At 36.6% G+C, this 10,697-nt stretch overlaps 2 protein-coding genes across 2 annotated transcripts; one reads left to right on the forward strand and one right to left on the reverse strand.

The window, feature by feature from the left end:
- Window positions 1-1,348: 1,348 nt before the first annotated feature.
- LOC130712058 (pumilio homolog 24) lies at window positions 1,349-6,626 on the forward strand. Its single transcript, XM_057561889.1, has 17 exons — window positions 1,349-1,647; window positions 1,737-1,790; window positions 1,961-2,022; window positions 2,111-2,192; window positions 2,285-2,408; window positions 2,504-2,587; window positions 2,874-2,988; window positions 3,675-3,825; window positions 3,934-4,047; window positions 4,151-4,222; window positions 4,708-4,758; window positions 4,858-4,908; window positions 5,178-5,285; window positions 5,373-5,573; window positions 5,767-5,841; window positions 5,934-6,181; window positions 6,280-6,626. The coding sequence occupies exons 1-17, from the start codon at window positions 1,444-1,446 to the stop codon at window positions 6,410-6,412; spliced, it is 1,929 nt and encodes a 642-aa protein (XP_057417872.1). The 5' UTR covers window positions 1,349-1,443; the 3' UTR covers window positions 6,413-6,626.
- Window positions 6,627-6,893: 267 nt separating this feature from the next.
- On the reverse strand, window positions 6,894-8,410 carry LOC130712059 (uncharacterized). Its single transcript, XM_057561890.1, has 4 exons — window positions 8,083-8,410; window positions 7,934-7,985; window positions 7,763-7,830; window positions 6,894-7,452 (listed from the first exon to the last, which is right to left on the reverse strand). Exons 1-4 carry the CDS (start codon window positions 8,218-8,220, stop codon window positions 6,910-6,912), a joined length of 801 nt encoding a protein of 266 aa, XP_057417873.1. The 5' UTR covers window positions 8,221-8,410; the 3' UTR covers window positions 6,894-6,909.
- Between the last annotated feature and the right edge of the window lie 2,287 nt (window positions 8,411-10,697).

Here is a 10,697-nt window from a genome sequence, read left to right on the forward strand (position 1 = left end):
GTCCATATTTGTCACAGCGAGTTAGAATTTATGGATTTTCAACTATTCACAAAGTTATTGCTCAACTAGTGATTACACACATCAACATTAGTACTAAGTAAATCCACGTCCATGCAATCTGACGCGCGAGTAACCTCTTTGTGCCCTAAGTCCCAAACCTAAATAAGACCCCTTCTAGTGCCAAGAGTTCTGCATGAAAAGGCACTTACTCACTTAGACAAGCAAACAAACCTGTCAATCAATGCCATGCATAATTGCGAAGCACACCACCGATACCCATCCTATTATGATCTGGGAGTCACCTACCACCCGCATGAAGTTCAACCACTCCACTCACAATGTTGTTGTGCGTCGCTTCAAAGTATGCGGTATAAGCCCAAAGCTTCCAATTCTGCAAATATATTAAATTCTGCCATAACACAAAATTAAGGTTCTAATATATGATATCAAATACACTATTATTTTTTCATTTCCAAAGCCACCAAAAATAGCCACCACCAATGCATTTTGTCGTTGGTGCAGAAGAAGAGAAAGCCAACTGGAAAAAGAAGCAACACTAGGTAACACAAGCAAAGATGACACAATATGTTGCCCGACTCTGGACGAAGCATTAGAACCACGAAACAAGTAATCTAACTCTTCCATCCCAGTGCACCACGTACGTCAAGTTGCCCTCTGAGCAAGGTTACAATGGCATTGTCTCTGATTTGTTGGGAGAGCATCCTGCCTAACTAGCCACAAAAAAAGAGTCATCTCTTTAACTTCGAGGCACTGAAAGAGAGTCATCTCTCTAACTCCACAAACAACACTTCCAAATCCCATACGAAGGTCAGTCATCCTCTGTAATCCAATCATAAGCCAAACTAGTTGTAAAACACCTATCATGTGTCTCTTTCCAACAAAGAGACTCATCTCTCTAACTCCGAGGCACTGAAAGAATCCAAACGTGATAAATTTTCTCCCAAACCTAGTTCGAAACAGTAGTCCATAAACGCCCATTACTCCATAAACCATGCTCCCAAATACCTGTTACCCGTAACTCTAAACATACACAAAAGGAACACGATCACATAGAGAACCAATGCCTAGCCAATTAGAGTATCAAAGTGAAGAACCATCATCCGTAAGACGACGCACACCAAAGCCTTGTACCATGCCAGAACCTCCTTAGCTCACATAACACCTCTCCAAACATGATTTTTTTTTGGTTTTCTAAAAAACATTTTCAATATTTATTTAATTTTGTAGATAAAAATAATACAACAATATGTCTAAATAAATAAATAATAAATAATATTTTGAGAAAAATATATCATATTGGACGCGTGTCAATGCATTTGCATAAACCCTAGTAATCGTAAACCTCAGGTTTCATCGACAGCTAAGCTATAGTGGTGACTAGAAACAACTAACAGAGGCGCTCCTTCATACAGAGCTTCAACAATGGCGCCGAAGAACCAGCACGACGGAACCCTAAAAAAGAGGAAGCGAAACACCACTGAACCACCTCACAAATCTCCGTCCAAATCCAAGGCACCCACCAAGTTCGCCGCCTCAAAGAAGCACAAACCTAACTCAGCTGGTAAAGAGAAGAATGAAAAGCCCACGGTTCCCGTCACTGGCCGAGAACGTCGAATCCAATCCAAGGTAACTAACTGAATTCATATCTTGTTTTCATTTGCGGGTTTTCGCAATCAGAGATTGCTTGTTTTGATATTTTTTTTGTTTTGTTTCAGGAACTTGCAGAGGCTAGAAAGAAGAAGAGAAAGCGGCATTACACTCTTGAACAAGTAAGTATTATCCTCATATTCTACTCTATAATCTATACGTGTATATATTGTTCTTTTATGAGATGAATTGAAGCCTTGACAGTTGACATTATAGCATAGTTAATTTCACTATGTGTTGTTTTCTTTCAATTCTGGCTATAATTGAATGGAATATACTTAATTCTGATTAGGAACTTGCGCGTCTATGGGAAAAGATGAGACGTCACGAGATTGCTAAAGAGGATAGAGCTAAGTATGTTCCTATAGAAAACATATCAAGGACTGATAGTGATATTGTATGCTAAATGCTAAGCCTTTTTTTATCCTTGTATCTTATTTAGGTTGGTGACAGAAGCTTTGCAAAAGATGAAGGGGAAGATTCCTGAGATTGCGGGGTCTCATGTTTCTTCCCGTGTCCTTCAGGTATTTTTTTGAAGAATTTTCGGTTTTACGTCGTTTTTAGACTTGCTTACAGTTTTAACCTTTTGCTTTCTTTTTGTTTTGATTATTGAAAGACATGTGTCAAGCATTGTTCACAAGCTGAAAGAGATGCGGTGTTTGAGGAGCTTCAGCCACATTTTCTGAATCTAGCATATAATGCATATTCTGTTCACTTAGTAAAGAAGATGCTTGACAATGGTAATGGTCTACTTGAAGTGATAATGGATTTATTACTAATAAACACTGAGTAATGATGAGTTTTCTGACTCTAATTGGTCGTCCTCCGTTTTCAGCCTCCAAGAAGCAACTAGCTGGCTTTATCTCCAGTCTTCGTGGTCATGTTGCTCCTCTTCTTCGCCACATGGTTGGATCAGTTGGTATGTAACTTATGTTTTGGCAGTATATTGCAGTTGTTCATTGTTTACTTCAGTTTTTCGGAGGTTTTTTAACGGTTTACTGGGGGGAAGCTTTTCACTCTTTTTGGATGTATAAAGTAGCATATATATTGACATGAAGTTTAATTTGAAGATGGCTAGTTTAGGATTTGAGGGAGACTAACAATGAAGAAAACGGGGGGAAATCCATAAATCAGTTTTCTTATCACCACATTTTTTTTCAATTTTCATGCACTGATACCAATTGTTAATGATTCAAACATTTCAGTTGTGGAGCATGCTTACGAGCTGGCAAATGCTGCACAAAAACAACAGCTGCTTTCGGAATTGTACTCCACTGAGCTTCAGCTGTTTAAGGACCTAGTCTCATCGAAGGAGAGCAGGTAAAAATTCAGCAGTTAGGATTTACATTATAGCATTTGAAATAATGCTGGATCAACATCTCTTCTATGTGTCCCATTTTAAAAATAATTCAGAGATAATTACTGGAATTTAGAATATATGGTATAATTATTCTTGCGCAGTGTGTGTGTAATGCAAAAGGACTTATCCAACGTCTGCAAACTTACATAGAAAGGAATGATGGAGTCTCCATTTCCAACTTCTTTTATTTTATTGAGACCTGCTTGTATTTGAATGCCTTTTGGGGAGTTTTGGTAGGGGCCATGGGTTATAGAACTGGGAGGCAATATCTGCAACTTATGCCATAGGTAGTAAATTAGTTTTTGCTTTACTGGAGAGTTTTATGTTGTGCACGTATTAATAATTCCAAGGCTTCTATAGGTGAGTAAACTGTCAGACTATTGCTATTAACAGTCTATAATTTTCTAACAAAGTTTCCCTTAAAAAAAGTGAATACACATTACTTTGATTTAAATTTGTTTGGCATTTTTGTTTTACGAGGCTGGCAATCCATAAAGCTGGCTCAAATATTTTTTTTGTTGCAATAATTTCTCCTCTTCTTGGATTGATATGATCTCTTGATTTAACTGACCTTTACTAGATGGCATTTATTCGTTGCTTTACCTCTTGCTGGAGCTTTTCCCCTTAGCTTTTAATTGCATGTCAGGTTGCTAGATATAATGTCCAAGTTGGATCTACAAAAAGGTTCAGTTTTGCGCCATATGGCATCAGTGATTCAGCCAATCTTAGAGAAAGGGATTGTTGACCACTCTATCTTACACAGACTCTTGCTGGAATACTTTACCATTGCTGGCAAGGTATTTATCTCCAATTCCCCAGCCCATAATTCTGCGTACTTCTTGTCACAGCCAACATGTTTAACCATGGCAATAGCTTCTTTTATCTAAGTTAAGTTTTTTTTGAAGACCTCTGTCGCAGAGATAATCCAACAGCTATCAAGTCCTCTCCTTGTTCGAATGATTGGCACAAAGGATGGAGCCAAAATTGGAGTTCTGTGTGTAAAATATGGGAGTGCCAAGGTTTCTGTAGCTACTTTTTTTCTCATCAATAGAAATGTGTAGAGTACTCATGATGATTGAATCTGCTGAATCACTCATCTTCTACTTCGCTTTCCCCTTTTAGGAAAGAAAGAAGATTATCAAAGGATTGAAAGAACACATAGGCAAAACAGCTTACCATCAATATGGGTGTATGGTAAGCAATTTGACTCTCCAGCTATGTTTTGTTGCCGAGCCTAGCTATGGTATTAGGTATAGTTATGCTTTGCATCTATGGTAAGTCTGAAGTTTTCATGCTGAAGCTTCCTCCTTCTAAATAAGAAAGATTTGGTCTTCTGGAACTAGTTCAAAATGGACAAACTTAAAATTAGTGAATTTGGAAATAGCTGCAAATGAAATTCAGACATAGAGGCTTACATGGTTGTTATGAGTTGGCATGCCTGCTTAACATTTATATGCCTGCGCTGTTCCTTGAGTCGTCCATGGCAAATCTATTGACTCAATAGTTTCTTTCCATAAGTAGTTGCTACTGTACTCTTACTCTACTTGTTTTGGACTAATGTGTTGAGTTTCCAAAGAGGCAATATACCACCCCTGGAAATCAGCGAAAACAAATCATTATGTCTGCAACTTCTAATTCAGATTAATATCAATACTTAATTTGTTTAATTTAAATTTCAGGTGCTGGTTTGCATCCTTTCTGTTGTTGATGACACAAAACTGATAACAAAGGTGTGTGTGGCTTTGCTCTGATTCTGATTTTCTCGTAAATAGTCATTTTTTCTATATAGTGAAATTTTTGTTTCATATTTAGCTTCATTCTCATTACAGGTTATCATTCGTGAGCTTCAATCAATACTAAAGGAGCTTGTTTTGGATAAGGTTTCTTTCTTTACACTTCACATATGATGTTTATAAGCATTATGAAATAGATGCTAGTATAGTTTTTATCAATCAATAAGGACATCCTTAAAATCATTATATGCATATGAGCAGTTAGCATTTTTTGCTGTTTTTTTTTTCAATCCTCCTGCCCTAACTTTGTCTATTTTAATTTGGTGCGTCGGAAAACTCCCCAACTTCGTCTATAAAACAACATATAAATATTGTTTATTGCATATTCTCATGATACTGGTTATGATGTTTTACAGAATGGAAGACGTCCCTTACTCCAATTACTACATCCTAATTGTTCACGCTATTTCAGTCCTGAGGATCTTGCTTCTCTGAATTCTTCTATACCTTCTCTGTCTCTCAAGGTTATTTTTTAACCTATCCTTTCTACTTTGTTTTTGGTACTTCCAAGCAGCTATATTAGTCACACTTTTTGTTTTCGTTTCTGTCAGGATCAGTCAGAAACAAGCTCTCAGACAGAAACTTCAAAGGCTTCACTTGATGACAATGAATCCAACGAAGACAAAGAAGTGACAGTGGATGAAGTTAATAAAGATAAAACATCTGTGGATGATTCTGACCTAGCAGAGAGTGGGAAAAAAGACCCATTAGTTAGAAGGCAAGAGCTTTTGATCAATAGTGGACTTGCAGAGGTATGTTGCTTTACTTTGCCTTTCCTTAACTTTTTTTGTTCAGATTCAATTGTTTTTATAAAACGGGTTATTTACATTTTTTATATTGTTGATACAATTATATTGATTTTGGTCCCGCAAAGCTAGGGCCAGATCGATTATTTGAATTGTGAGATTGTGTTGAAAATGCTGTTTGATTGTAATTTTCTTGCAGAGTCTTCTTGATGTATGTACTGAGAGTGTGGGAGAACTGATACGGTCAAATTTTGGCAAAGAGGTCTTATATGAGGTAATCAAAATGATGTTGACATTAGAATTTCACAATTTCTAATAATTTGGTTCTGAGCATTACCTTTTGGGTGAATTCAACTGCGCATTCAGGTTGCAACAGGGGGTTCCGGTGGCATACTACACCCAACTTTGGACGATAAGATTAATTCTCTTCACAAAGCAATAGCATCTCTTGCAGCATTGCCAAAATCAGAAGATTCAGAAGAGGAGCATGTCCTTGAAAATTTCCATTCAAATCGGACCATTAGAAAACTAATTTTGGATTGCCCCAGCTTTGCTTCCACATTATGGGAGGAAGCTTTAAAAGGGAAATGTGAGTCATGGGCGCATGGTCACAGGTAGGCTTCATTTGCTCTTGTATTATTCTTTAATGAGATAAGGGTACTAAGGTCTATGATTTCTTATGTTTTTTTTCCTCTTGATACTCTGATTGCAGCTGTAAGGTTATTTCTGCATTTTTGGAATCACCAGATTCTGAGGTACAGAAACTTGCAAAAAAAGAGCTGCAGCCATTAATTGATAATGGAATTCTGAAGAACCTGAAACCCACGGAACAAGCAACCCAATAATTTCCTTGCATGGAGAAAAGAACTACAACTCAATAGGACAGTGTCGGCGCACAACATCAGTAGCTAATACACCGTTTAAGTTATGGGTTTCTTTCTGATTTGATTGCATAAACTAAATTTTAATTAAAAAGCTTCTGCTGTTGTAACCCTGATAATCAAAAGAAACAGCGCAAGTGCATTAACATTACTTGAAGTAATGACCTGTTTTTGCTCATTTTCCCTTGCGGCAGTTTTGCTATTACCATAAGTGAATGCTACCGGCCTATTATACCATGAATTTTTTGCGGCCTTTTGGTATTCAGCTGTTTAATTTGATTTTTCGAGCTGTTATGTACCATACTTTACACATTAATCATTATATTTTTTACCCTGAGGTTGGGAAGGAGTAGCATATATATCATGACAAATTCATAATGAAATGCATTTACTTCTGTAAACTAGCAAGAATGTGACAATCACATTTCCTTAATTGAATGTGAAAATGCTAAGAGCTAATATCATGATGGGACAAAAGCATATATGCTTGCAAACGTGCTCCTTGCTCTGCCTTCAAAAACAGGGGAGGCATGCTGCGCTCCTCTATTATGTCTGTGCAGCATACTAGTTGTCTGCAAGTACCAAAATGTTGAAGAATTTTTGAAAACATGTTCCCTCAGATGAGGGTAGCCTTGGTACAAATAATCTGATGGATTGAAAACAGGGGTTTCTTTGTCAAATCTATGCATTGACTTGCTTCTTTGTAGATAGGCAACCGGATTGGAGAGTGGAGATTCCTTCCTTGACATTGAATTTGTTCGCATACAGTTCTCTACCACCTTAGCCTCCTCCTTGAATCTCTCCCTCATCTCCTTAATGTTTCTCCAAAGTTTAAAAGATCTTGACCTGCTGATAATACTCCATGCCTTAAGAACTGAACCATTGGAGCTGCTAGGGACATTGCCGGTTGTATAAGGGTTTCTTCTGCACTCAAAGCAGAAATGCTTACACCTTTCCAAGTCAAAGGGCTTTCTCTTTGCTGTGTTAGATAGACATGTGTATGCCTGTAGAAAAAATGAGGGGCAGGGGGGATAAGATTGTATTTCGTGCATGTTTGGAAACTGCTATACAATTCTGAAGCCAGAATCAATTATGACATAAACTCATCAGTTCCAAAATGGATTTTGACGAAAGAGAAACTGATCTAAATGAGTTAGAAACCCATCATTTGATCGAAATCTAGAATACAATAAAAATGAATGCCCATTGTAGAATCACCAAAATTGAATGCTCATTGCCTCATTGTTATAGTACTTATCATAGTTGCAGGCTAAAGTGACAAACCATAAAAGGAAAAGAAAATATCAGACTTACCTCAGAAACAAGCTTGAAAGCAATTTCAGCCTTTGGATGTTTATTCTTGTCAGGATGAAGTTGCAAGGCTACAAACCAGAAAAAATGAAAAATGAAAAAACTCCACATTGTTCAAGAGAGAGAGAAAATGTAGAATGCAGACAACCATAAAACCAGTTATCAAATCCTTACCTAGTTTATGGTAACGCTTGCGAATGGCATTTACCCCTGCATTTTCTTCCACCTATGAGAACCCAATAATGAAGAAAAATTGCATCATAAGAAAGAACCCAAAAATGTGGTACCTATTATGCATCAACAAGAATGTTTCAAGAACTTACTCCAAGAATGCAATACCAGTCAATGAATTTTGCCTTGTCTGTGTTAGAGAGAATCCTATGAGCACACACCGCGGAACGCGTGGAAATGGAGCAAATGTCTGATACCAACTTGGCCTTGGAATCTGATTCTTGTCCCATTTGAGAGATTATGGGAATGTGGATACAGTGAGCGACAAAACGTGAATCAGGGTTACAAATAGTGAAAGAAAGGTGGTTTCATATTTTGTTGGTTTTCAGAAACAGAGGTTTTTGCGGTTAAGAAAATAGAGCAACCTTTGCGGAGGAGATTTTTGACACTGGATTGTTATCAGTTGGTGGGATTATGGGAACAAACAAGTTGAGAGATGGAGAGGTTAACGTATATCTCTCCACGTGGTACTTAAATTTGAATTTTAATCCAACTAAAAAGCCTTCTAATTGCATAATTAGATGTTAGATAATAGATTTAACTAATTGTTGTTGTGGCCATTCTCTACAACCTCATATTTGTAGCAACAAGTAGCAACTAAAAATTAGTAACATTTTTTTAAGGAAGGGTATCTACAGGCCAACGAGATTAATCCATTTTGAGGTGTAGGTATCACTGAAGTGAGTTTTGGTTGTCCCAACAAATCATTTTTCATGCACACGGCCAATGTTTGAACTCTTATAAGCAAGCTTAAGTAATCCAACTATCTATCATTTATGTTAACAGTGACGGACTTTGTTGTTAGTGACAATTACAGAAGTTCAGCAGTTGTTTTCTAAGGAATTTTGAAAGAATTATTAACCTGAGATGTTGGACCAATTACATGACATGATTGAGCCATTTACCAGTTCTTCTTCTGGCTACTTTTTAAGAGTTTCACTTTCAGGATCTATTTCTAGTGTTACTTTATTTTATCAGGGCATTGCAGAAAATTAGAAACCCATGTCACATTTATGAAAAGGAAACCCATTTAATTGCAGGGCCATTATCCTTATGATGCAGATGATATAGGTAGAAAATATATGAAGGGCCAGTGCTTTGGATAGAGTTTTTTATTTTTTTGAAATTTTGGATAGAGTTTTGGATGTTGTGCTATTGTGGTAGGTAGATTGCAATATTATTTTGGGACTATATCCTTAAATTCAAGGAGAAATAACCCGTGACTATGGGGAGGGAGCGTTTGAGTAGGGTGACCCACTCATATAATGCCCGGTTGAAAGATAGGCATAATAAAGATGCTTTGTAGTTTAAAAAAGGCTTAAATATGTTGGAGGCCCCTATAAAATAGGGTTCCTTTGGTTTAAGCCCCTACAAAATTTTTTCTTGGGAATAAGCCCCTAATGAGAAAATAATATATAGTGATAAGCCCCTGCCGTCAACTTCCGTTAAAAAATATATGAGTCAGCAAACGGAGCTGACGTGGACCTTTGCCACCTCATCAAGTGGGCCCACAAGCTGTTGACGTGGAAATGAGAAGAGAAATATGAAAATGTCAAATGTGGGATTTGAACCCAAGACCTAGAGCATAATGGTCAACATCCTTCCCACTAGGCTACAAGCTGCATCTTTAATACAAGTGCAAAATTTGATATATATCTCATTTAAACTAACAATTTTTTTTAAAAACACCATAATCAGGATTCGAACACCATAAATGGAGGATCATACTCAATGTCCTTACAATTGAGCCACTGGCTCATTTTGTTATTCATGCGCACAACAATATATATATATATATATATTATGTAAAAAAAAGAACAAGAATTCAACCCCACTTAAATCATAAAAAACTATTATTTTGTTCTTTCAGTATATATACTCATTAGTACTTAAAAAAAGTCAATATATGAACTCTAATAAATTTGTAAGATTTAACTTTTTTACGTTTTAAAGTTTTGTAAATATGTTTTTCTATTTACATTTAATATTTTATTTTGTTTCAAATTGATACATTATATAAGAGCGTCTAAGAGCCTAAAAATGTAATTTTTAGATCTACCACATCAAATTTATTTAGCATTATCAGTTTGTTTTTAAATATATATTTAGTTTTGCGCTAAAAATACATGCATAAATTAGGCATTGACTTAGTGGTTAGAGCCTCCTCCATGAACCTCTATGTTTTGGGTTCAAATCATGCTTAGGACATTTTTAAATTTTTGGTTGAAATATTAGCAGCTTCAGTTTAAATAAGATATATATTAAATTTTGCACTTATACTAATGATGCAGCTTGTAGCCTAGTGGGAAGGATGTTGCCCATTATGTTCTAGGTCTTGGGTTCAAATCCCACATTTGGCATTTTCATATTTCTCTTCTCATTTCCACGTCAGCAGCTTGTGGGCCCACTTGATGAGGTGGCAAAGGTCCACGTCAGCTCCGTTTGCTGACTCATATATTTTTTAACGGAAGTTGACGGCAGGGGCTTATCACTATATATTATTTTCTCATTAGGGGCTTATTCCCAAGAAAAAATTTTGTAGGGGCTTAAACCAAAGGACCCCTATTTTATAGGGGCCCCCAACATATTTAAGCCTTTAAAAAATGATCAAACATGTCCCCACCTTGTATCCCTTATGTTCAAAAGATCATATCATTCTTGTCATAATTCCTTCTCACATTCATTACAATTTTCAACTTTGAGCTAA

Source organism: Lotus japonicus, chromosome 4 (assembly GCF_012489685.1).
Source record: "Lotus japonicus ecotype B-129 chromosome 4, LjGifu_v1.2".
NCBI lineage: Eukaryota > Viridiplantae > Streptophyta > Magnoliopsida > Fabales > Fabaceae > Lotus > Lotus japonicus.

Bases quoted from the DNA above. Each gene is read 5' to 3' on its own strand.
- LOC130712058 (XM_057561889.1), top strand. From the start codon at position 1,444: ATGGCGCCGAAGAACCAGCACGACGGAACCCTAAAAAAGAGGAAGCGA. The intron at 2,989-3,674 runs GTAAAAATTCAG...ATTGCATGTCAG, and splicing joins GTCTCATCGAAGGAGAGCAG to GTTGCTAGATATAATGTCCA. The intron at 6,182-6,279 runs GTAGGCTTCATT...CTCTGATTGCAG, and splicing joins TCATGGGCGCATGGTCACAG to CTGTAAGGTTATTTCTGCAT.
- LOC130712059 (XM_057561890.1), bottom strand. From the start codon at position 8,220: ATGGGACAAGAATCAGATTCCAAGGCCAAGTTGGTATCAGACATTTGC. The intron at 7,986-8,082 runs GTAAGTTCTTGA...GGGTTCTCATAG, and splicing joins ACTGGTATTGCATTCTTGGA to GTGGAAGAAAATGCAGGGGT. The intron at 7,453-7,762 runs GTAAGTCTGATA...TTTTTTCTACAG, and splicing joins CTTTCAAGCTTGTTTCTGAG to GCATACACATGTCTATCTAA.